The sequence below is a fragment of the Ranitomeya imitator genome, chromosome 3, assembly GCF_032444005.1.
Source record: "Ranitomeya imitator isolate aRanImi1 chromosome 3, aRanImi1.pri, whole genome shotgun sequence".
Classification (NCBI taxonomy): domain Eukaryota; kingdom Metazoa; phylum Chordata; class Amphibia; order Anura; family Dendrobatidae; genus Ranitomeya; species Ranitomeya imitator.
This window is the reverse complement of record NC_091284.1, coordinates 350529870-350557651: the sequence shown is the minus strand read 5'-3', so window position 1 is coordinate 350557651 and position 27782 is coordinate 350529870. Positions and strand designations below refer to the sequence as shown.

Below are 27782 nucleotides of genomic sequence, written 5' to 3'. Positions count from 1 at the left end.
GTGTGGCATTTGCTTCTGGAAGCTGTTGCTGTGAGCCCACAAGATGCGGTCAAATGAGCAATGGAAGAGAAACAGACCTAGTCTGAAAAAAAGAAATGCATCAGCGAGATAGCGGAAATGTTAGGAGTGGCCAAATCAGTAGTTTGGTACATTTTGAAAACAAAGCACACTGGTGCGCTTGGGAACTCAAATAGGCCTGGACGTCCATGGAAGATAACAGTGGTAGATGATCAATTCATTCTTTCCATGTTGGAGAAAACCCCCCTCACAACATGCACCCAAGGGAAGAACACTCTTCCTCCAGAAGTTGATGTTTCAGTATTTTAGTCTACCATAAAGAGAAGACTTTATGAGAGCAGATACAGGGGGTTCACCACAAGGTGCAAACCATTAATTAGATTTAAAAGAAGAAAGGCCAAATTAGACTTTGCCAACAAAAATATCTAAAGAGGCCAGCCCTGTTCTGGAAAGCATTCTATCATCTGTCTATATCAACTATGGCTTATTGCAGTATCTCAAAGAATCTACGATTTTACATATTATATGTCTGATATACAGTATGGAAAGATTTGTGGAAAGACAGCTGTAAACAGTATTTTCCTACTGTTGCAGGCAAGCACACCGGTAGGTCAATTCTTGAGTCCATAAAATTTTGTTTCTATTTTTTTTCAATGTGAATTTGTTTTGAAACGTAAGAGTACTCTACCTTTCAAAATGGGATTATTTAGAAAGCATGTCTGTGACTACTAAATCTTTTAAATAATTGATATATTACCTTTTCATTGCTACAGGTGGAGACTATCTCTGACTCGGACACTGAAGGGAAGAGCAGGAGAGAAGTCCACTCCATTGGAGTTCAAGTAGAAGATGACAGAAGGTGCCTGTATTCGTTAACCTATCTACTATGCAACAAGTCAACAGGACATAGTTATACTTACTACACAACTGACTTTATATTACACACTTAATTTTAGGGAAATAGAGATAATGCTTTTATATTTAACTTACAGCTTCCCTCAGAGAGGGCAGTATACAGGTGGTGCAGATTGCCTTTAAAAATGCTGCTATTAGCAATATACTTATATTGTGTTCACCATTTACTCCAGTCACTAAGTTTAGACTATGTTCCCACATATTTCTATGGGTGCTGTTTTACAGGAAGTCCATATAACCACCATGAGCATTATGAACCCTAAATGTACCCTGCACAATGGCAATGCCAGCATCATGCCATCTGTCCCTGTCACACTATTTCTTTTAATACTGTACAGTACAGCTCACAATTTCCATGTGTTTCTCATTATTCTCACATCACACTTGATTGAGTATTGACTAATTCTATTACTGAGTCCATTTCTTGTGCGTCACTATTCTCTCCAAGTGCATCTATTTTTGCTCCTGAATTTCAAGCAAAAAAAACAACCACTCAATGTATGAGATTGAATCTTGATTTTATACTTGATATTTGTGGATATCGACATTGTGTCTCTTACAAGAATACCATGTTAATTGGCAGTACAAAGAGCTGTACAGCATTGCTTTTAGTGACACTTCCTATACAGATTTATTACATCTGCTTTAACATGATGAAGAATTGGAGGAATACACTAACACACACTGATACAGTCATGGCCGAAAGTGTTGGCACCCGTGATATTGTTCCAGAAAATAAAGTACCGTATTTCTCCCAGAAAATGATTGCACGGGTTTTGTTATGCGCTTGTTTATTTCTTTTGTGTTTATTGGAACAACACAAAAAAAGTGAAAAAAAGGCAAATTGGACATAATTTCACACAAAACCCCAAAAATGGGTCTGACACAATTTGTTGGCACCCTCAATTTAATATTTGGTTGCACACTCTTTGGAGTAAATAACTAGAATCAATCGCTTCCTATATAACCATCAAAAAGCTTCTTACACTTCTCAACTGAAATTTTAAACACCACTTCTTTTGCAAACTCCACCAGGTCTCTCATATTTGAAGGGGACCTTCTCACAACAGCAATTTTGAGATGTCTCTACAGGTGATTAGTGGGATTTAGATCCGGATTAGTTGCTGGCCACTTCAAAACCTTCCAGTGCTTTGTTTCCATCTGTTTCTTAATGCTTCTTGAAGTAGAACATGTTTCAGTTCATTCTCCTTCTGAAAGACTCATGACCTAGGGCATAAACCCAGCTTTCTGACACTGGGCACTACATTGCAACCCAAAATCCTTTGGTAATCTTTAGATTTCTTGATGCCTTACACACAATCAAGGCACCCAGTGCCAAAGGCAGCAAAACCACCCCAAAACATATTTGAACCTCTCCTATCTTTGACTGTCGTGGGCACTGTGTTCTATTTTTATTCCATTTACAGTAAACAGTAGAATGAGGTGCTTTACCAAAAAGCTCTATCTTAGTCTCATCTGTCTACTAGATGCTCTCTCAGAAGGTTTTTGGCTTACTCATGTACATTTTGGCAAACTGCAGTCTAGGTTTTATATAGAAAGGCAAAAGAAAACAGGCCCACTCTGTATAAGATGTGTGGAAGCACGGACTCCAAAGGACTGCTTGAGAGGAAACCAATGAAGGAAAATACCGAGTCCAGCTCCCAATGAAGGCTTGAATTAATTGAAAAATATTTTTAAAATAACACGGTATCCATGACTACAACAATCCTTTTCGAAAACTGACAGTCTTCTTTGTGAAAGGAACACTTCTGGTGTTGCTGTAGTCATGGATACCTTGTTATTTTAAAAATATTTTTCAATTAATTCAAGCATTCATTGGGAGTTGGACCCTGTATTTTTTCTTCATTATCTTTTTTTATGTCTCTGCTTCAGCAGTGGGTCCTGCTGAGTCTCCTGCCGTAGCATTTCATTTCATTCAAATGTGGACGGATAGTTTGTGCTGACACTGATACACCCTGAGCCAGCAGGACAGCTTGAATTTCTTTTGAACTTGATTGGGGCTGCTTATCCACCATCCAGACAATCCTGCATTGCAACTTTTCATTAATTATGTTTTGCACCGTGAACAAAAGGACATCAAGATCTCTGGAGATGGACTTGAAACCTTGAGATTTTTTATATTGTTCAACAATTTTGGTTCTCAAGTCCTCAGACAGTTCTCTTCTCCTCTTTCTGTTCTCCATGCTTAGTGTGGTACTCACAGACACAGACACACCATGCAAAGATTGAGTCAACCGCTCCCCTTTTTATCTGGTTTTAGGCGTGATATTTAGAATGCCCACAAAGTATTTTAACCGCAATTTCACTAGAAAAGTGCCAGCTATTTTGATCAGCCCATTTGGAGGGAGGGGGGGGGAAAGCTGTGTGAGATTATGTCCAATTTGCCTTTTTTTGTGTTTATTCTTGTATTGCTCCAAAAAGCACAAAGGAAATAGACGTCTATAATAGAACATATGTAATTGTAATAGTTTTCTGGGGAAAAAAAAATATATATATATATATATATATATATTTGCCTGGGGGACATGGAACCTGGGCACATTGATGTTGTTGCTCTTGCTTTTTTCTATATATACAGTGGGGCAAAAAAGTATTTAGTCAGTCAGCAATAGTGCAAGTTCCACCACTTAAAAAGATGTTACTATGTTACTATGTTACTATGAGAGGTGTCTGTAATTTACATCATAGGTAGACCTCAACTATGGGAGACAAACTGAGAAAAAAAATCCAGAAAATCACATTGTCTGTTTTTTTAACATTTTATTTGCATATTATGGTGGAAAATAAGTATTTGGTCAGAAACAAAATTTCATCTCAATACTTTGTAATATATCTTTTGTTGGCAATGACAGAGGTCAAACGTTTTCTGTAAGTCTTCACAAGGTTGCCACACACTGTTGTTGGTATGTTGGCCCATTCCTCCATGCAGATCTCCTCTAGAGCAGTGATGTTTTTGGCTTTTCGCTTGGCAACACGGACTTTCAACTCCCTCCAAAGGTTTTCTATAGGGTTGAGATCTGGAGACTGGCTAGGCCACTCCAGGACCTTGAAATGCTTCTTACGAAGCCACTCCTTCATTGCCCTGGCAGTGTGCTTTGGATCATTGTCATGTTGAAAGACCCAGCCACGTTTCATCTTCAATGCCCTTGCTGATGGAAGGAGGTTTGCACTCAAAATCTCACGATACATGGCCCCATTCATTCTTTCATGTACCCGGATTAGTCGTCCTGGCCCCTTTGCAGAGAAACAGCCCCAAAGCATGATGTTTCCACCACCATGCTTTACAGTAGGTATGGTGTTTGATGGATGCAACTCAGTATTCTTTTTCCTCCAAACACGACAAGTTGTGTTTCTACCAAACAGTTCCAGTTTGGTTTCATCAGACCATAGGACATTCTCCCAAAACTCCTCTGGATCATCCAAATGCTCTCTAGCAAACTTCAGACGGGCCCGGACATGTACTGGCTTAAGCAGTGGGACACGTCTGGCACTGCAGGATCTGAGTCCATGGTGGCGTAGTGTGTTACTTATGGTAGGCCTTGTTACATTGGTCCCAGCTCTCTGCAGTTCATTCACTAGGTCCCCCCGCGTGGTTCTGGGATTTTTGCTCACCGTTCTTTTGATCATTCTGACCCCACGGGGTGGGATTTTGCGTGGAGCCCCAGATCGAGGGAGATTATCAGTGGTCTTGTATGTCTTCCATTTTCTAATTATTGCTCCCACTGTTGATTTCTTCACTCCAAGCTGGTTGGCTATTGCAGATTCAGTCTTCCCAGCCTGGTGCAGGGCTACAATTTTGTTTCTGGTGTCCTTTGACAGCTCTTTGGTCTTCACCATAGTGGAGTTTGGAGTCAGACTGTTTGAGGGTGTGCACAGGTGTCTTTTTATACTGATAACAAGTTTAAACAGGTGCCATTACTACAGGTAATGAGTGGAGGAAAGAGGAGACTCTTAAAGAAGAAGTTACAGGTCTGTGAGAGCCAGAAATCTGGATTGTTTGTTTCTGACCAAATACTTATTTTCCACCATAATATGCAAATAAATTGTTAAAAAAACAGACAATGTGATTTTCTGGATTTTTTTTTCTCAGTTTGTCTCCCATAGTTGAGGTCTACCTATGATGTAAATTACAGACGCCTCTCATCTTTTTAAGTGGTGGAACTTGCACTATTGCTGACTGACTAAATACTTTTTTGCCCCACTGTATATTAATGGGCTAATGGAATAAACCATGGACAAGGCAAGAGAACTTGGATGTGATGAAATGCTGCTACAGCATATCCTGCTACAGGACATATGAAGTGTATGAGGAAATAATGGATGGACATAGGACCTGCATGTCCATTGACTGAAAAACAACTAGTCACCCAATGTAATAAAAACAAAGCTACTTTCACAATCTGAGATAGATCAACTGCACCTCTCTTCCAAGCCACAGTAGAACAAAGAGAACAATAAGGCTATGTGCACATGTTGCGGATTTACTGCGGATCCACAGCGTTTTTTTTCCTCGCAGAAACGCTGCAGATCCGCAAAGTGATATACAATACAATGTAAATCAATAGGAAAAAAAAATGCTTTGCTAATGGTGCGGAAAATTCCGCATGGAAAACATAGCGGATTGAAAGAAGGAGCATGTCACTTCTTTTGTGCGAATCTGCAGCGTTTCTGCTCGCATTCCATTATAGAAATCCGCAGGGGTAAAAAAACGCATGAGTAGGGTTGAGCGACTTTTACTTTTATAGGATCGGGTCGGGTTTCACGAAACCCGACTTTCTCAAAAGTCAGGTCGAGTGAAATTGGCCGATTCTATAAAAAAGTCGGGGTCGGGGTCGGCCGAAACACGAAACCCAATGCAGTGCATTGGGTTTCTAATGGTTCCCAGGGTCTGAAGGAGAGGAAATTCTCCTTCAGGCCCTGGGATCCATATTTAAGTGTAAAATAAAGAATTAAAATAGAAAATATTGCTATACTCACCCTCTGACGCGCCCTGGTACTAACCGGCAGCCTTCCTTCCTTAGAATCAGCGCGTGAAAGACCTTAGATGATGTCGCGGCTTGTGATTGGTCGTGCGACCGCCCATGTGACCGCTCACGCGACCAATCACAAGCCGCGACGTCACCGAAGGTCCTTCAAGGGCTGATTCTTAGGAAGGAAGGCTGCCGGAAAGAAGCAGGGTGCGTCCGAGGGTGAGTATATACCTAATAGGAATATACTCACCCTCGGACGTGCTCTGCTTCTTTCCGGCAGTCTTCCTTCCTAAGAATCAGCGCTTGAAGGACCTTCGGTGACGTCGCGGCTTGTGATTGGTCGCGTGAGCGGTCACATGGGCGGTCGCGCGACCAATCACAAGCCGCGACGTCATCTAAGGTCTTTCACGCGCTGATTCTAAGGAAGGAAGGCTGCCGGTTAGTACCAGGGCGCGTCAGAGGGTGAGTATAGCAATATTTTTTATTTTAATTCTTTATTTTACACTTAAATATGGATTCCGATACCGATTTCCGATATCGCAAACATATCGGAACTCGGTATCGGAATTCCGATACCAGATTCAGAAGATCGCCGACCTCATGGCCGACCCCACACAGGGGTCGGGTCGGGTTTCATGAAACCCGACTTTGCCAAAAGTCGGCAACTTCTGAAAATGGCCGACCCGTTTCGCTCAACCCTACGCATGAGATCAGCACAAAATCCGCAGCAAATCCGCAAGAAAAATGCACAAAAACGCATCAAACCTGCATCTGCGTTTTCTGCCAGGAGATGCAAATTTTGTGCAGAAAATTCTGCACCCCAATCCGCCACATGTGCACATAGCCTTACATGTGGAACCTCCTGAAAATTTTCTTCCAACCCTGCAACTAGAGATTACTGCAGTTGAAATAGACCTGAAACAGAAAATCATAGATAAACTAAATACCATCAACCCCAGAGACCGACTGCCAAGGCTCAAAACAGAGAAATACCATCAGGCAGTATGCTAGAAGGTGCCAATAGAGCCCTTGCATCAATACCTACCACCACCATAACTCAAACTAATGAATTGATGTATGCCACTGCTGCAATGATGTTGGAAATGCTTGGCTATACAACCAACTAGAATAGTAGAAGCACATGCCCCGCTTGTAAAACAAGATTGCAAACAAAAATAAAGGTGACACGAAAAGAAATTAGCCAACTAACAGAAGTACGGAAGACTGTAAAGATCAAGCATAAGATCAAGTTGGACAAATTTAAAGGCCAAAGGCAGGGTTCACATTGCGTCAATAGCAATGCGCTGACGGCATCCGTTACACAGCGGCACTAACGCTATATAATGAATGCGTTAGCGTACCCGTTGAATGCCATTATGTAGCGCCCCGCTAACGCATGTCATAATTGGCAGGCGTTAGCAATGTGCCGTCATTCTGTGACAGACCCTCGGACGCAGTCTGCAGCATTTCTGGGTCTGTCACAGATAGCGTAGGTGGAGCATCTGCCCTATCGAGATCGTATAATGCGATCTTTAAAAGGCACTAGCTTTGGTGCAATCCATTTAACACGTGTTGAACGGACTGCACCAACGCAATGTGAACCCAGCCTAACTCTACTTGAAGCCCTATAGACTGCTAAACAGAGGCTCACAGCACTTGCTGGAAGATTAAGGAGATACACCAGAGAAGTTGAGGCCTAGAAAATAAATGCCCTGTTCTTCAAAGAACCATCCTTTGTGTACTCACAACTGCAGAGCATAGAAGCAGCAACTCCATGAGTAGCAGAGACTGAACAGTACTGGAGGAACATATGGGTGAATGAAAAAAACACACAACACCAGAGCAAGGTGGTTGCAAGACCTGAGATTGAAACACAGTAACCTCCTAGAACAAGTACCAGTCACCATTACAGAAGTAGACATCCAATAGCGTGTCAAGAATATGAAGAGCTGGACAGCACCTGGCCCAGACATGATCCCCACCTACTGGATAAAAAAAATTAACAGTGGTACATGAATGCCTGCCAAAATAGATGAACCAGCTGATAGTGGCAGGCCTTCACCCAGCTTGGCTAACACAAGGAAGAACAGTGCTGATCATGAAGGATAGACACAATGGAACAATTCCATCCAACTATTGTCCAATAACCTGTTTTATAACAACATGGAAACTCCTGTCTAGCATCATAGCCACCAAGTTACAAAACCATATGAATCAATACATGAATCCAGCTCCGAAAGACATTGGGAAAAACACCAAAAGATCCAAGCACCAGCTGCTTGAGGATAGAGAAGTATATAGGAAAGCCTTTGACTCCTTTCCACACACATGGATCTGTGAATGCTTGGTGCTCTACAATGTCAACAGGAAATAAAGAAACTTCATTAGAATTTCAATGAGTGTAAGGAAGACAACACACTGGAAGTCAACTCAAGACAACTAGTACAAGTGACCATCAAATATACCAAGATGATGCACTGTCCCCATTGCTGTTCTGCATAGGCTTGAACCCCTTAAGTAAGATAATCACAGAGTCTGGCTATGGCTCAAAGTTCGAGAGCGGAAGTACCACAAGCCACTTTCTCTACATGGATGACATTGAGATACTGATTCACTGATCCATCTGACAAGGATGTACAGCAAAGACATTGTGATGTCCTATGGACAGGAGAAATGTGGCCAGTTGGTAATAAAAGGAGGTAGTCAAGACTGATACAGTGGAACTACCAGCAGGGCACATAGCAGATGTACAGACCTGTTACAAATACCACGGCATCCCACAATGATGCGGTAACCATGATAAAGAGGCAAGCAAATCAGCAATATCCAAATACCTTCAAAGGGTAACACAGATCCTGAAAAGCCAGCTCAATGGGAAGAATAATTTCTGTGCCATCAATACATACAGTATGCCCTGCCAGTTATCAGATGCTCTGCTGGCTCGGTGTGCTTGCCAAAAGAAGAGATGGAAGCTCCAGATGTGAAGACCTGGGAGCTCCTTACAATGCATGGAGGTTTCTATCCCAAGTCCAACACCCAAAGATTGTATACCAACAGAAAAGAGGGTGGTTAATTCGGACCAAACAAAGAGTATCTAGGAATATATCAGAAAAATGGCACCAAAGGATGATAGCGAGCCTAAGGCAGCAACAACAACAACATTCCTGAAAGGAACAACAGGAACATGAAATATCATAGGAAGATAAGCCGTGACACGGGATGCACCATTGACAGTTAATGGACGTGGCTGATATGGGAAAATCCCACCAATGACTTGGAGAAAACTGGCTCCAAGACAGTACAGAGGCACTGATCATAATGGCACAAGAATAGGCGCTAAGTATCAGATTCATAGAAGCAAGGATCTATCATAGTAGACAAGACCCAATATGCAGACTATGCAAAAAGGCCTTTTAAACAGTCCGACACATAGTGACCTGATGCAAGATGCAAACAGCAACAGCAACAGCATGTACCGAAAGTCACAATCAAGTAGCAGGAATTGTATACCGGAACATCTGCACAGCGTATGGGCTAAGTCCAACTAAGTCCAGATGCGAGACCCCAGAAAAAGTTGGGGAGAATGAAAGGGCTAAAAGGTTGAGTGGCTTCAAGATCCAGACAGATGATGGATAAACAGGTATTGGCTAACCAACCAGATATCATGATAGTAGATAAGAATCAGAAAACAGCAATGCTAGTAGATGTGACATTGCCAAGTAATAGTAACATCAGAAAGAAGGAATATGAAAATCTGGAGAAATACCAAGGCCTCAAAGAAGACCAGGAAAAGATGAGGTAGGTGAAGGCTGCAGTGAATCCATTGGTGATATGAGCACATGGAGCAGTGACCACTAAGTTGGAAGAATGGTTACAACAGATCCCAGGAGCAACATCTGAAATCTCTGTCCAGAAAAGTACAGCACTGGGGATAAATAAGATCCTGCGCAGAACCCTTAAATTCCCACTGTAAGTGGTTAAATGGACGGAGCAGGTTCCCTATGTCATCCCATTGTCCCTCTGCCATAAAAGTCTGCTTAATATTGCTGCTCCTAAATTATTGGACACCAAATTGATTCTCTAGAGCGAGAATTAACAATGTCTTAGTGTGAGATTTGAAATTGCTTGCCTAAATTTAGCACCAATCATTATTATATACAGTAGACCTGCAATATGCTGAGTATTATATTAAATCTAGCTGCCCAGCAGACATTTACAGGCTCAGCTGGTAAAAAAGAAAATCTCTGCTTATGTTAGTAATAGTGGAGAAATATGTCAATTTTCAAACTATTTGTTTTAGGTTAAGGGAGTCTGTTAGCGATCCGGTATGAAAACAAGATTAATATACTAACACACAGTTGACAAATTATCAGAGATGTTAGGCTAATGACAAAATATGTAGATCCGTAGAGACATAAAATACGTATGACAATAGACTCATATAATAATGATATACGGCAAGGTATAATCACACAGAGCTAATCTGTACAAGGGCACACTGAGCAATATAATAGTATGCTTACAGTGTTAGTGGCACACAGGGCTGTAATAAAGAGCCATTCAATATACTGAAATGCAGAGCAAAATAATGGTGAGAAAGTGGAGGTAAAATGTGCTGTTACATACAGTAGATGCAAGTGCACATTGCTGTAAAATATTAAACAGGGCAGCATTGGATGTAAAGAGAAAGCTCCAGGGATTATGACTGACAAAGAGGTATGCAGGAGAAGACTGCCCGTTGCGTCCTTTCTATCTGTCTGTCTCCATGGGGCACTTTCCTAACAATGTCCATTTGACTGTCTTCATAGCACACCTTATGTGTTACTATGACAACGAATCAGCCAAAAGAATGCTGGGAAGAAAAGTATCAGCCCTGTCTTATAAATGTTTTATTTTAACCCAAGGTATGCAGAATTACAATGATAAGATATTCAAGTTATATTTTCTAGAAACTCAATAGATGATAAATTTAGTCAGAAATGGACCTATCCAAAATCTGATCCCAATTCAATTCATCGGTCATGTATTTGCTTGCATGTACTGTGTGCTTATATATATGTATAAATGCCGGCATTTAACTAGTTAATAGGCGCGGGCAGATCGCGATTCTGCTCGCGCCTATTACGGGCACATGTCAGCTGTTCAAAACAGCTGACATGTCCCGGCTTTGATGCAGGCTCCCCGCCGGAGCCCGCATCAAAGCAGGGGATCTGACCTCGGACGTACTATCCTGTCCGAGGTCAGAAAGGGGTTAAAAGAAAAAAATAGAGAAATCAGACAATTTACATAGATATTTAGTCTAAGAATAACCATATATGAACTTTAGTAATTATAACAAGTGTAATGTTACAAAATCTAATATATAAAGCTGAATGTGTGTGTGTATGTATGTATGTATGTCTGGGATTGGCATCTGTACCGTCGCAGCTACAGCCACAAAATTTTGCACAGTCACACGTCTGGACCCCGAGAGCGTCATAGGCTATGTTGTGAGGCGAAATTTTAACCCCGCACGTTCCAATTCACCAAACAATTTTGCCCCTATCGACATAATGGTGTTGTGAATTCCGCTCTTGGGCTCCCTCCGGTGGTTGTAAGTAGCATTTTTGTGAGTTCTGCTCTTGGGCTCCCTCCTGTGGTTTTGAGTGGTATGGCTGCTTCTTGGATTTAGCTTCAGCAGCTGTTTTCACTGATCGTCTTTCTGGCTCGGCTATATTAGTCTGGCCTTATCCCTCATTCAATGCCAGTTGTCAATTGTTCCTGCCTGGAGTCATTGCTCTTAGGACTTTCCTGAGACTCTGACCAGTTCATCAAAGCTAAGTCCTTGCTTGTCCTTTTGCGGTTCTCTTGTTGTGGACTTGTTGTTCAGCACTTTCTTTGTTTTTGTTCATTTGTCCAGCTTTTCAGTATGGATCTATTTAGTTAAGCTGGAAGCTCTGGGCAGCAGAGTTTGCCCTCCACACCTTTAGTCAGGTGTGGAGATTTTTGCATTTCCCTGCGGTGGACTTTTTCTAGTTTTTTTTACTGACCGCACAGCGTTTTGTTCTGTACTATTTCTATTTAGCTAGAAGTGGCCTCCTGTGCTAAATCTTGTTTCATAGTACGTATGTCATTTCCTTCTCCTCTCACAGTCATTATTTGTGGGGGGCTAATCTATCCTTTGGGGATTTTCTCTGAGGCAAGATAGTTTTCCTTCTTCTATCTTTAGGGGTAGTTAGCTCTTAGGCTGTGACGAGATGCCTAGGCCGAGTTAGGAGCATTCCACGGCTACTTATAGTGTTGTGTCGAGCTTAGGGACTGCGGCCAGTATAGTTACCACCTGCTCAGAGCTAGACGCATGTCGCTCCCTAATCACCAGATCATAACAAATGGGGAAAAAAGTGAAAGGAAAAGTGTTGGAGGCGTCGCAGCTACAGCCACAAAATTTTGATTATGAGGTATCCCTCCCAATATGTGCGTGTATCCGTTTATTATTAGCCACAAAATTTTGCACAGTCACACGTCTGGACCCTGAGAGCGTCATAGGCTATGTTGTGAGGTGAAATTTTAACCCCGTGCTTTCCAATTCACCAAACAATTTTGCCCCAATCTACATAATGGGGAAAAAAGTGAAAGGAAAAGTGCCACATGCAAAAACTAGGCTCACGCAAAACTCACCACAAGTGCAAAACTCACCTCATGGAAAACTCGCCACACGCAAAACTTGCACACGCGGAAAAATTGCCACATGCACAAAAGTTGCAACACATGCAAAAGTTACCTCACACAAAACTTGCACATACTCAAAAGGCACCACACATAAAACTCGCCACACGCAAAACTTGCACACGCGGAAAAATTGCTACATGCACAAAAGTTGCAACACATGAAAAAGTTGCCTCACACAAAACTTGCACATACTCAAAAGGCACCACACATAAAACTCGCCACGTGCAAAACTTGCCATGCGCAAAACTTGCTGCACACAACTTGCTACACTAACCTGTCACGTATGTTGCCACACAAAACTCATCTCACAAAAGTCGCTACATGCATGTCGCCTGTTGTGAATTCTGTGGCTGAATTCACTTCTGTGGTCACAAGTGGTATTGCAGTCTCTGGGCTTCCTCCCTCAGGTGTTTTGGTGAGCTCGTTGGCTGCCTTGCTATTTAGCTCCACCTGAGTCTGTCTTCCTTGCTCCTTGTCAATGTTCCAGTGTTGGATCTGAGCTACTGCATCTTTCCTTGGGCCTGCTGCTCTGCTAGATAAGTGCTTCTAGTTTGTTTTCTGTTTTTTCTGTCCAGCTTGCTATTAACTTTTGCTGGAAGCTCTGAGAAGCAAAGGGGTGCACCGCCGTGCTGTTAGTTCGGCACGGTGGGTCTTTTTGCCCCTTTGCGTGGTTTTCGTTTAGGGTTTTTTGTAGACTGCATAGTTCTCTTTGCTATCCTCGCTCTGTCTAGAATATCGGGCCTCACTTTGCTGAATCTATTTCATTCCTACGTTTGTCTTTTCATCTTGCTAACAGTCATTATATGTGGGGGGCTGCCTATTCCTTTGGGGTATTTCTCTGAGGTAAGTCAGGCTTGTCTTTCTATCTTCAGGCTAGTCAGCTCCTCAGGCAGTGCCGAGTTGCATAGGTAGTGATAGGCGCAATCCACTGCTGCTTATAGTTGTGTGAGGATAGATCAGGTACTGCAGTCTACAGAGATTCCACGTCTCAGAGCTCGTCCTATTGTTTTTGGTTATTGTCAGATCTCTGTATGTGCGCTGATTACTGCACGCTGTGTTGCCTGATTGCCAGCCATAACAGTACAAGGAGCCCAACCAATGATTCCCAATAGAGGGAAAAAAGAAATCGTGACAGCATTTTTTTTTCTTAGCTCTGTCTTCAGTCTTTTTTTTCCCCTAGACATTAGAGTGCTTCAGGACACAGCTGTGGACATGGATATTCAGGCTCTGTGCTCCTCAATGGATAATCTCGTTGTAAATGTACAAAAGATTCAAGATACTATTGATCAGAAATCGATGCTAGAACCAAGAATTCCGATTCCTGATTTGTTTTTTGGTGACAGAACTAAGTTCTTGAGCTTCAGAAATAATTGTAAGCTATTTTTGGCCTTGAAACCTCATTCTTCTGGTAATCCTATTCAACAGGTTTTGATTATTATTTCTTTTTTGCGCGGCGACCCACAGGACTGGGCGTTTTCTCTTGCACCAGGAGATTCTGCATTGAGTAATGTTGATGCATTTTTCCAGGCGCTGGGATTGCTTTACGATGAGCCTAATTCAGTGGATCAGGCTGAGAAAAATCTGCTGGCTTTATGCCAGGGTCAGGATGATGTAGAAGTATATTGTCAGAAATTTAGGAAGTGGTCAGTACTCACTCTGTGGAATGAATCTGCACTAGCGGCTTTGTTCAGAAAGGGTCTCTCTGAAGCTCTTAAGGATGTAATGGTGGGATTTCCTATGCCTGCTGGTTTGAATGAGTCTATGTCCTTGGCCATTCAGATCGGTCGTCGCTTGCGCGAGCGTAAATCTGTGCACCATCTGGCGGTATTGTCTGAGAGTAAACCTGAGCCTATGCAGTGCGACAGGACTATGACTAAAGTAGAACGGCAAGAACACAGACGTCTGAACAGACTGTGTTTCTATTGTGGTGATTCTACTCATGCTATTTCTAATTGTCCTAAACGCACTAGGCGGTTCGATAGCTCTGCCGTTATTGGTACTGTACAGTCCAAATTCCTTTTGTCCATTACCTTAATGTGCTCTTTGTCATCGTATTCTGTCATGGCGTTTGTGGATTCAGGCTCTGCCCTGAATCTGATGGATTTGGATTATGCTAAACGTTGTGGATTTTTCTTGGAGCCTTTGCGGTGTCCTATTCCGTTGAGAGGAATTGATGCTACACCTTTGGCCAAGAATAAGCCTCAGTACTGGGCCCAGCTGACCATGTGCATTGCTCCTGCACATCAGGAAGTTATTCGCTTTCTGGTACTGCATAATTTGCATGATGTGGTCGTGTTGGGGTTGCCATGGCTACAAACCCATAATCCAGTATTGGATTGGAACTCTATGTCGATAACCAGCTGGGGTTGTCAGGGAGTACATGGTGATGTTCCATTTTTGTCTATTTCGTCATCCATTCCTTCTGACATCCCAGAGTTCTTGTCAGACTTTCAGGATGTATTTGAAGAGTCCAAGTCTGATGCCCTACCTCCGCATAGGAATTGTGATTGTGCTATCGATTTGATTCCTGGTAGTAAATTCCCTAAGGGTCGTTTATTTAATTTGTCCATACCTGAACACACCGCTATGCGCAGTTATGTGAAGGAGTCCCTGGAGAAGGGACATATTCGCCCATCGTCTTCACCATTGGGAGCAGGGTTCTTTTTTGTAGCCAAGAAGGATGGTTCGCTAAGACCGTGTATTGATTACCGCCTTCTTAATAAGATCACTGTTAAGTTTCAGTATCCCTTGCCATTGATTTCTGACTTGTTTGCTCGGATTAAGGGGGCTAGTTGGTTTACTAAGATTGATCTTCGTGGTGCGTATAATCTGGTGAGAATCAGGCAGGGAGATGAATGGAAAACGGCATTTAATACGCCCGAGGGTCATTTTGAGTATCTGGTGATGCCGTTCGGACTTGCCAATGCTCCATCTGTTTTTCAGTCTTTTATGCATGACATTTTCCGTGAGTATCTGGATAAATTCTTGATTGTTTACTTGGATGACATTTTGATCTTCTCGGATGATTGGGAGTCTCATGTGAAGCAAGTCAGAATGGTTTTCCAGGTACTGCGTGCTAATTCCTTGTTCGTGAAGGGATCAAAGTGTCTCTTCGGTGTGCAGAAAGTTTCATTTTTGGGGTTCATCTTTTCCCCTTCTACTATCGAGATGGATCCGGTTAAGGTTCAGGCCATCCAGGATTGGACTCAGCCGACGTCTCTAAAAAGTCTGCAGAAATTCCTGGGCTTTGCTAATTTATATCATCGCTTCATCTGTAATTTTTCTAGCATTGCCAGACCATTGACCGATTTGACCAAGAAGGGTGCTGATTTGGTTAATTGGTCTTCTGCTGCCGTGGAAGCTTTTCAGGAGTTGAAGCGTCGTTTTTGCTGTGCCCCTGTGTTGTGTCAACCTGATGTTTCTCTTCCGTTCCAGGTCGAGGTTGATGCTTCTGAGATTGGTGCAGGGGCGGTTTTGTCACAGAGAGGTTCTGGTTGCTCAGTGTTCAAACCATGTGCTTTCTTTTCCAGGAAATTTTCTGCTGCTGAGCGTAATTATGATGTGGGCAACCGAGAGTTGCTGGCCATGAAGTGGGCATTCGAGGAGTGGCGTCATTGGCTTGAGGGTGCTAAGCATCGCGTGGTGGTTTTGACTGATCATAAGAACCTTACTTATCTTGAGTCTGCCAAGCGCTTGAATCCTAGACAGGCCTGTTGGTCGTTATTTTTTGCTCGTTTTTATTTTGTGATTTCATACCTTCCGGGCTCTAAAAATGTGAAGGCGGATGCTCTGTCTAGGAGTTTTGTGCCCGACTCTCCGGGGTTATCTGAGCCGGCGAGTATCCTCAAGGAAGGAGTCATTGTGTCTGCCATCTCCCCTGATTTGCGGAGAGTGTTGCAGAAATTTCAGGCTAATAAACCTGATCGTTGTCCGGCCGAGAAACTGTTCGTCCCTGATAGGTGGACTAGTAAAGTTATCTCTGAACTTCATTGTTCGGTGCTGGCCGGTCATCCAGGAATCTTTGGTACCAGGGAGTTGGTTGCTAGATCCTTCTGGTGGCCATCTCTGTCGCGGGATGTGCGTGCTTTTGTGCAGTCCTGTGGAATTTGTGCTAGGGCTAAGCCCTGCTGTTCACGTGCCAGTGGGTTGCTTTTGCCCTTGCCGGTCCCGAAGAGGCCTTGGACACATATTTCGATGGATTTCATTTCTGACCTTCCCGTTTCTCAAAAAATGTCGGTCATTTGGGTGGTCTGTGATCGCTTTTCTAAAATGGTCCATCTGGTGCCCTTGGTTAAATTGCCTTCCTCCTCTGATTTGGTGCCTTTGTTCTTCCAGCATGTGGTTCGTTTACATGGCATTCCTGAGAATATTGTTTCTGACAGAGGTTCCCAGTTTGTCTCGAGGTTCTGGCGAGCCTTTTGTGGTAGGATGGGCATTGACCTATCTTTCTCCTCGGCCTTCCATCCTCAGACTAATGGCCAGACCGAACGAACCAATCAGACCTTGGAAACATATCTGAGATGTTTTGTTTCCGCTGACCAGGATGATTGGGTGTCATTTTTGCCGTTGGCTGAGTTCGCCCTTAATAATCGGGCCAGCTCGGCTACCTTGGTTTCTCCATTTTTTTGCAATTCTGGGTTCCATCCTCGTTTCTCTTCAGGACAGGTTGAGTCTTCGGACTGTCCTGGTGTGGATTCTGTGGTGGACAGGTTGCAGCAGATCTGGACTCAGGTAGTGGACAATTTGACCTTGTCCCAGGAGAAGGCTCAGCTTTTCGCTAATCGCAGACGCCGTGTGGGACCCCGACTTCGTGTTGGGGATCTGGTTTGGTTATCTTCTCGTCATATTCCTATGAAGGTTTCCTCTCCTAAATTTAAACCTCGTTTTATTGGTCCGTATAGGATTTCTGAGATTCTCAATCCGGTGTCTTTTCGTCTGATCCTCCCAGACTCCTTTTCCATACATAATGTATTCCATAGGTCGTTGTTGAGGAGATACGTGGCACCTATGGTTCCATCTGTGGAGCCTCCTGCCCCTGTTTTGGTGGAGGGGGAATTGGAGTATATTGTGGAGAAGATTTTGGATTCTCGTGTCTCTAGACGGAAACTCCAGTATCTGGTCAAATGGAAGGGTTATGCTCAGGAAGATAATTCCTGGGTTTTTGCCTCTGATGTCCATGCCCCAGATCTTGTTCGTGCCTTTCATGTGGCTCATCCTGGTCGGCCTGGGGGTTCTGGTGAGGGTTCGGTGACCCCTCCTCAAGGGGGGGGTACTGTTGTGAATTCTGTGGCTGAATTCACTTCTGTGGTCACAAGTGGTATTGCAGTCTCTGGGCTTCCTCCCTCAGGTGTTTTGGTGAGCTCGTTGGCTGCCTTGCTATTTAGCTCCACCTGAGTCTGTCTTCCTTGCTCCTTGTCAATGTTCCAGTGTTGGATCTGAGCTACTGCATCTTTCCTTGGGCCTGCTGCTCTGCTAGATAAGTGCTTCTAGTTTGTTTTCAGTTTTTTCTGTCCAGCTTGCTATTAACTTTTGCTGGAAGCTCTGAGAAGCAAAGGGGTGCACCGCCGTGCTGTTAGTTCGGCACGGTGGGTCTTTTTGCCCCTTTGCGTGGTTTTCGTTTAGGGTTTTTTGTAGACTGCATAGTTCTCTTTGCTATCCTCGCTCTGTCTAGAATATCGGGCCTCACTTTGCTGAATCTATTTCATTCCTACGTTTGTCTTTTCATCTTGCTAACAGTCATTATATGTGGGGGGCTGCCTATTCCTTTGGGGTATTTCTCTGAGGTAAGTCAGGCTTGTATTTCTATCTTCAGGCTAGTCAGCTCCTCAGGCAGTGCCGAGTTGCATAGGTAGTGATAGGCGCAATCCACTGCTGCTTATAGTTGTGTGAGGATAGATCAGGTACTGCAGTCTACAGAGATTCCACGTCTCAGAGCTCGTCCTATTGTTTTTGGTTATTGTCAGATCTCTGTATGTGCGCTGATTACTGCACGCTGTGTTGCCTGATTGCCAGCCATAACAGTCGCCACACGCAACTCAACACACACAACTTGACAAACGAAACTCGCCCTAAAACACACACAAGTCTGGTATTATTCTTCAAAAATAAAAGTCTGATTAATAAGCAGACAAACTACAAGAGCAACAAATGTACCATATAGGAAATACGGCAGCTGTCAGTCACATGACCTGTCTATTATGTGTATGTGTGAGCTAATATATACTGCCAGGGGGGAGGGCTTCCTGTTGGCTGGGGATTTATCAAGCTGCCAATTTAGCTTACAAATACTGAGGTAAAAATACTGAGCAAATAACGTGTGAGCGAGGTCTAATATAGGAGGAGATGACACACAGGTATATACTATATACAGGGGAGATGACACACATATATACTATACACAGGGGAGAGGAGACACAGGTATATACTATATACAGGGGAGATGACACACAGATATATACTATATACAGGGGAGATGATACACAGGTATATACTATATAGGGGAGGAGATGACATACAGGCACATACTATATACAGGAGGAGATGACATACAGGTATATGCTATATATAGAAGATGACATACAGGTATATACTATATACAGGAGGAGTTGACACACAGATATATACTATATACAGGGGAGATGACACACAGGTATATACTATATACAGGAGGAGATGACATACAGGTATATACTATATATAGAAGGAGATGACATACAGGTATATACTATATATAGGAGGAGATGACATACAGGTATATACTATATACAGGGGAGATGACACACAGCAGGCATATACTATATACTGGGGAGATGACATACAGGTATATACTATATACAGGAGATGACATACAGGTGTATACTATATATAAGGGAGATGACAAACATGTATATACTGAGGTGAAAATGAGAGGTGTGAGGTGAAAATGAAAAGGTGTGAGTGCAAAATGAGAGGAGTGAGGGAAAATAGTGGAGTGATCGGAAAATTACAGATGTGAGGTCGAAATGACAAGTGTTAGGGGGGAATGAGAGGAGTGAGGGAGAAAATGAGAGGTATGAGGGGGAAAATAAAAGATGTGAGGGGGAAAATGAAAGATGTGATTGGGAAAATGAGAGGCGTGATGGGAAATAAGAGAAGTGAGGTGCTATAACTAACCACAGATATTTACTATGCCCAGGCAACGCCGGGCTCTTCAGCTAGTAAATAAATAAAGCTGAATTTTTATTACAAGTCTAAAATGACTGAGTCCAGAGGTCAAATTCTTTCTACAATGCAAGATATTTGGCGTTCCACAAATCCCATTTTATATGGTGTTTATAGAGGAAATTGTTGTTCAAAGCGAACCTTTTTTCAATGGCGCTGTGGAGTTGAATTGTATTAATAATATCCGAAAATGTTGGTGTTTTGGATTTTTTCCACCACAATGCAATTAAATTTTTAATCACCAGGAAGATATGAATAATTATATATTTAATTGAAGGGTTAACACTCGCGAGTCCTATCAAGAAGAGCGCCATTTGTGGTGTAACTATGAGTTTGATATGTGTAAGAGAATTAATATGTAGCATAGCGCCTTTCCAGAGTTTTTTTTATTTTTGGGCATGTCCAGAAAATGTGATATAAGTTAGCAGGTGATCCACATCCTCGCCAACAAAGGGCGGAGTTATCTCCATTAATGTGTGTAAGTCGTATCGGTGTGAAATACCACCTTGTGATTAGTTTATAAAAAAACTCATGGAGGGGAATGGAAATATTTGACGCATAAGTGTACTTGATAGCATTTTCCCATGTTTCCGTTGAAAAAACTCTATTCAAGTCAGATTCCCATCTTCGAAGATAAATATTTTTAGTCTCATTAGTATCTTTATTGAAGTGGCTGTAGATGTTTTTAAGACTCCATCTGTATTTATGATTAGTGTTTTCGAATAGGGAAGAAATTATGTCTAAGTTTAGGGATCTACTTGATAATAATTTTTGGATATTTTCTTTTAAGATTAAATAAAATAAAAATTGGGAGGGAGGCAGGTTATAAATGCGTTTAATTTCGCTATATGAATAGAATGATTCACCGTTGTAAATGTTGCCTACAGTGTTTATTCCAGCTTCTGACCAAATAGATGGGATCGAAATTGTATAAATTATAGCTATTAAAGATATGGGACAGTTCTTAATTTGACTTAACCTCAAACATCCCCTCCCCGGCCTAGTCAGTGATTTCCATGCTGACAAGACGGCTTGAAAAATGGGTTGATGATGCTCCTTTTGAGCTAGTCCTAGTAAATATCTAAAAAAGGAGTCTTGTAAAGACGTATTATTGTTTTGAGTTATTTCTAGTTCCAGCCAGGCTACCTGGGAATTGTCATGAAACCAGTTTTGGCTATGCCTAATCATAGAAGCCTGGTAATAGGCCAGGATATTTGGCAAGGCAATGCCTCCCCTGCTTTTCTTTTTATAAATAACATCATTAGCTACCCCCCGCATTTCTGTTATTCCAAATAAAGGATTTTATTAAGTTTTGTATCTTTATTAAGGAGGAGGAATGGATCATCAAAGGAAGGGTTCGAAATAAGTATTGAATTTTTGGCAAAATGATGGATTTCACCACCTGGATTTTACCTAATAGAGACAAGTTTAAGAATTTAAAGCGGGCAAAGTCTTTGGATATGGTTTTAGTCAGGTTGTGTATATTCGTAGGGATTAACAAGTGGAATTTATTAGTGTAATTCCTAAATACGCAATCTCTTTGTCTTCCCATAGATAATTAGTATGCTGTTTAATTTCTTGGGTCAAGTTATGGTTGAGGCAAAAAGGTAGGATTTTAGATTTCTGAGGATTGATTTTAAAGTATGAAATTTTCGAAAAGGAGTCCAAATCTGATTTAACCCCTTTCTGACATCGGACGTACTATCCCGTCCATGTGGGGTGGGCCCCTATGACCATGGACGGGATAGTACGTCCAGCGCGATCGGCGGCGCTCACGGGGGGAGCGCCACCGATCGCGGCTGGGTGTCAGCTGCCTATCGCAGCTGACATCCGGCACTATGTGCCAGGAGCGTTCACGGACCGCCCCCGGCACATTAACCCCTGGCACACCGCGATCAAAGATGATCGCGATGTGCCGGCGGTGCAGGGAAGCACCGCGCAGGGAGGGGGCTCCCTGCGGGCTTCCCTGAGCCCCCCGCAGCAACGCGATGTGATCGCGTTGCTGCGAGGGTCTTACCTCCCTCCCTCCCTGCTCGAGCCCCGGATCCAAGATGGCCGCGGATCCGGGTCCTGCAGGGAGGGAGGTGGCTTCACAGAGCCTGCTCAGAGCAGGCACTGTGAAGGCTGCAGCGCTGCATGTCAGATCAGTGATCTGACAGAGTGCTGTGCAAACTGTCAGATCACTGATCTGTGATGTCCCCCCCTGGGACAAAGTAAAAAAAAAAAATTTTCAAATGTGTAAAAAAAAATAAAAAAAAATATTCCAAAATAATGAAAAAAAAAATATTATTCCCATAAATACATTTCTTTATCTAAATAAAAAAAAAAAAACAATAAAAGTACACATATTTAGTATCGCCGCGTCCATAACGGCCCGACCTATAAAACTGGCCCACTAGTTAACCCCTTCAGTAAACACCGTAAGAAAAAAAAAAAAAAAACGAGGCAAAAAACAACGCTTTATTATCATACCGCCGAACAAAAAGTGGAATAACATGCGATCAAAAAGACAGATATAAATAACCATGGTACCGCTGAAAACGTCATCTTGTCCCGCAAAAAACGAGCCACCATACAGCATCATCAGCAAAAAAATAAAAAAATTATAGTCCTGAGAATAAAGCGATGCCAAAATAATTATTTTTTCTATAAAATAGTTTTTATCGTATAAAAGCGCCAAAACATAAAAAAATGATATAAATGAGGTGTCGCTGTAATCGTACTGACCCGAAGAATAAAACTGCTTTATCAATTTTACCAAACGCGGAACGGTATAAACGCCTCCCCCAAAAGAAATTCATGAATAGCTGGTTTTGGGTCATTCTGCCTCACAAAAATCGGAATAAAAAGCGATCAAAAAAGTCACGTGCCCGAAAATGTTACCAATAAAAACGTCAACTCGTTCCGCAAAAAACAGGACCTCACATGACTCTGTGGACCAAAATATAGAAAAATTATAGCTCTCAAAATGTGGTAACGCAAAAAATATTTTTTGCAATAAAAAGCGTCTTTCAGTGTGTGACGGCTGCCAATCATAAAAATCCGCTAAAAAACCCGCTATAAAAGTAAATCAAACCCCCCTTCATCACCCCCTTAGTTAGGGAAAAATTAAAAAAATGTATTTATTTCCATTTTCCCATTAGGGCTAGGGTTAGGGCTAGGGTTAGGGTTAGGGCTAGGGTTAGGGTTAGGGCTAGGGTTAGGGCTAGGGTTAGGGTTAGGGTTAGGGCTAGGGTTAGGGCTAGGGTTAGGGCTAGGGTTAGGGCTAGGGTTAGGGTTAGGGCTAGGGTTAGGGCTAGGGTTAAGGCTAGGGTTAGGGCTAGGGTTAGGATTAGGGTTAGGGCTAGGGTTAGGGCTAGGGCTACAGTTTGGGTTGGGGCTAAAGTTACAGTTAGGGTTTAGATTACATTTACGGTTGGGAATAGGGTTGGGATTAGGGTTAGGGGTGTGTCTGGGTTAGAGGTGTGGTTAGGGTTACTGTTGGGATTAGGGTTAAGGATGTGTTTGGATTAGGGTTTCAGTTATAATTGTGGGGTTTCCACTGTTTAGGCACATCAGGGGCTCTCCAAACGCGACATGGCGTCCGATCTCAATTCCAGCCAATTCTGCGTTGAAAAAGTAAAACAGTGCTTCTTCCCTTCCGAGCTCTCCCGTGTGCCCAAACAGGGGTTTACCCCAACATATGGGATATCAGTGTACTCAGGACAAATAGGACAACAACTTTTGGGGTCCAATTTCTCCTGTTACCCTTGGGAAAATACAAAACTCGGGGCTAAAACATATTTTTTGTGGGAAAAAAAAGATTTTTTATTTTCACGGCTCTGCGTTATAAACTGTAGTGAAACACTTGGGGGTTCAAAGTTCTCACAACACATCTAGATTAGTTCCCTGGGGGGTCTAGTTTCCAATATGGGGTCACTTGTGGGGGGTTTCTACTGTTTAGGTACATTAGGGGTTCTGCAAACGCAATGTGACGTCTGCAGACCATTCCATCTAAGTCTGCATTCCAAATGGCGCTCCTTCCCTTCCGAGCTCTGCCATGCGCTCAAACGGTGGTTTCCCCCAACATACGGGGTATCAGCGTACTCAGGACAAATTGGACAACAACTTTTGGGGTCGAATTTCTCCTCTTACCCTCGGGAAAATACAAAACTGGGGGCTAAAAAATAATTTTGGGGGGAAAGATTTTTTTTTTTAATTTTCACGGCTCTGCGTTACAAACTGTAGTGAAACACTTGGGGGTTCAAAGCTATGACAACACATCTAGATGAGTTCCTTAGGGGGTCTAGTTTCCAAAATGGTGTCACTTGTGGGAGGTTTCTACTGTTTAGGTACATTAGGGGCTCTGCAAATGCAATGTGACACCTGCAGACCATTCCATCTAAGTCCTCATTCCAAATGGAGCTCCTTCCCTTCCGAGCCCTCCCATGCGCCCAAACAGTGGTTCCCCCCCACATATGGGGTATCATCGCACTCAGGACAAATTGGACAACAAATTTTGGGGTCCAATTTCTCCTATTACCCTCAGGAAAATACAAAACTGGGGGCTAAAAAAATAATTTTTGTGGGAAAAAAATTTTGTTTTATTTTTACGGCTCTGCATTATAAACTTCTGTGAAGCACTTGGTGGGTCAAAGTGCTCACCACACCTCTAGATAAGTTCCTTAGGGGGTCTACTTTCCAAAATGGTGTCATTTGTGGGGGTTTCAATGTTTAGGCACATCAGTGGCTCTTCAAACGCAACATGGCGTTCTATCTCAATTCCTGTCAATTTTGCTTTGAAAAGTCAAACGGCGCTCCTTCCCTTCCGAGCTCTCCCATCCGCCCAAACAGTGGTTTACCCCCACATATGGGCTATCAGCGTACTCAGGACAAATTGTACAACAACTTTTGGGGTCCAATTTCTTCTCTTACCCTTGGGAAAATAAAAAATTGGGGGCGAAAAAATAATTTTTGTGAAAAAATATGATTTTTTATTTTTACGGTTCTACATTATAAACTTCTGTGAAGCACTTGGTGGGTCAAAGTGCTCACCACACCTCTAGATAAGTTCCTTAGGGGGTCTACTTTCCAAAATGGTGTCACTTGGGGGGGGTTTCAATGTTTAGCCACATCAGGGGCTCTCCAAACGAAACATGGCGTCCCATCTCAATTCCAGTCAATTTTGCATTGAAAAGTCAAATGGCACTCCTTCGCTTCCGAGCTCTGCCATGCGCCCAAACAGTGGTTTACCCCCACATGTGGGGTATTGGCATACTCAGGACAAATTGTACAACAATGTTTGGGGTCCATTTTCTCCTGTTACCCTTGGTAAAATAAAACAAATTGGAGCTGAATTAAATTTTTTGTGAAAAAAAGTTAAATGTTCATTTTTATTTAAACATTCAAAAAATTCCTGTGAAGCACCAGAAGGGTTAATAAACTTCTTGAATATGGTTTTGAGCACCTTGAGGGGTGTAGTTTTTAGAATGGTGTCACACTTGGGTATTTTCTATCATATAGACCCCTCAAAATGACTTCAAATGAGATGTGGTCCCTAAAATAAAATGGTGTTGTAGAAATGAGAAATTGCTGGTCAACTTTTAACCCTTATAACTCCCTAACAAAAAAAAATTTTGGTTCCAAAATTGTGCTGATGTAAAGTAGACATGTGGGAAATGTTACTTATTAAGTATTTTGTGTGACATATCTCTGTGATTTAATTGCATAAAAATTCAAAGTTGGAAAATTGCGAAATTTTCATAATTTTCGCCAAATTTCCGTTTTTTTCACAAATAAACGCAGGTACTATCAAAGAATTTTTACCATTGTCATGAAATACAATATGTCATGAGAAAACAGTGTCAGAATCACCAGGATTCATTGAAGCGTTCCAGAGTTATAACCTCATAAAGGGACAGTGGTCAGAATTGTAAAAATTGGCCCGGTCATTAACGTGCAAACCACCCTTGGGGGTAAAGGGGTTAAGGGCAGTAATTGATTTTAAAGGGTCCTTAATTGTTAAAAAAGATATCATAAGCGAATAAGGTAATTTTATGCTGGTGGTGTGGAGTATTAAATCCCGTAATTGAATTATTTAATCAAATCTTTTCAGCCAATGGCTCCATTGCCAGGGCAAAGAGCAAAGGTGATAAGGGGCACCCCTGTCTTGTGCCATTTGTTATGGGGAACAATTTAGAAAGATGGTTATTAGTATAAACTTTGGCATTTGGGTCTGAGTATAATACAAAAATGGAAGATATAAATTTATCATTGAATCCGAATTTAAATAAAGTTGCTTTGAGGTAATTCCAGTTAATTCTATCAAATGCCTTTTCTGCGTCTAAGGTTACAAAAAGTGAGGGGGTATTCAGGGATTTAACTATGTTTAATATATTTAATATCTTTCTTGTGCCATCTGAAGCCTACCTTCCTGTGATAAACCCGATTTGGTCATCTTTAATGAGTGAGGGAAGAAAATTTTTCATTCGATCGGCTAAGATTTTGGAATACATTTTGATATTCCCATTGATTAAGGATGTAGGCCTGTAGTTTTGGACCCTGTCTGAATCCTCCTTATCTTTGGGAATCATAATTATGTGGGCTTGTAGCATTTCTCTGGGGAAGGATCCAGTTGTGGAAGCGTGATCAAATAAGAGTTATAATTGAGGGGTGATAATGTGAGAGAAAGTCTTGAAATAGTCGTTTGTGAACCCATCCGGCCCAGGTGATTTTTGGGATTTGAGTTTATTGATGACATTTGTAATTTCTTCTATTTTGAAAGGCCGATTCAAGGATACCAAATCAGAGGGCTCTAACTGTGGGAGATTAAGGTCTGATAGGAAGGAGTTTATTGATTCCATATCTGGGGTAGGAGTTAAAGGGTCGTGATTTAGATTATAAAGTTTGTAGAAAAAGTCTGCAAAGATGTTTGCTATTTCTGAGGGGTGGGTTTTAATGACACCTGAAGGTGTTTTAATTCTAAGTATCCTTTTCCTTATGCGGTCTTGTTTTAATCTATCCATCATGGGTTTGGTTGGTTTGTTAGTTGCTGAATAATAATTGAATTTTGAGGCTGTTATTACGGTGTTGTACTCGGCAAGAATGGCTTCCTTGAGTTTTTGCCTTAAGGCTAGAATCTCCCGATGGATTTCTGAGGAGGGGGTTGTTGAGTTTTTCTGTAAATTCTCTTTTATTTTTATTTGAGACAGCAGGGAGGTAATCACTTCCCTGTTTTTCTTTTTAAGCCTGGATGAAGGTTGGATCAGGCACCCCCTCAATACAAATGGGTCTATGTCCTCTGATGAGTTTTCTTTGAAATAATTGGCTATTGTCTTATCTATGATTTCCTTGTATTCAGGAATTTTAAAAAGGGTTGGATTCAATTTCCATAGAAAGGTATTATAGAGGGAGGGTTCGAGAATAAATTCACCCATAATTGGGGAGTGGTCCGAAAAGGATTTATCTAATATGTCAATTTTTGTAAATTTGGATAATGAAATAAATATATTGGTAAGTGGGAATTTCTTGTTTAAAGACGGTGTTTTCATCTAAGAGGTAATTTGTTTTTGTCTCAACCTCTGAGATTCTTTTTTCGTTGTCTTCTAATTTTTGAGAGAAAGAACTCTGCATTTTCTGTAGCGTTTTGTTTTGAGCTTCGAAACCCAACTTAATGGAGTCATTGAAAGATTTGCATAGTCTCGCCATAAAGCCTTCTGTTACTTGTCTATCTGAGGAGAGAAAATCCTCATAACCTATACCAGGGAATGGAGTGTCTGGTGGACTAGTAAGCTCTGAGCGTATTTTTTTGGGACATTGTTTATTTGGACTTATGTTGGGGGAGAACTTGTCCAATAAGCTATCTGAATCAGCATTTAAGAAGTTCTTATCTGGGGCTCTGGAGTCTGAACCTTTCCTTTTAGTAGTAACATAGTAACATAGTAACATAGTTAGTAAGGCCCGAAAAAAGAC

The 27782-nt window shown here is 42.0% G+C and overlaps 1 protein-coding gene across 5 annotated transcripts in view; it reads left to right on the top strand.

Annotated features, from left to right (window-relative positions):
• Window positions 1-27782, top strand: part of DLGAP3 (DLG associated protein 3) — a 764134-nt gene that overhangs the window by 637179 nt on the left and 99173 nt on the right. For all 5 annotated transcript variants that reach the window (XM_069756813.1, XM_069756811.1, XM_069756807.1 and 2 more), the window contains one exon: window positions 792-877. In XM_069756813.1, coding sequence (XP_069612914.1) covers window positions 792-877 — 86 coding nt within the window. The remainder of the gene's footprint in view (window positions 1-791; window positions 878-27782) is intronic.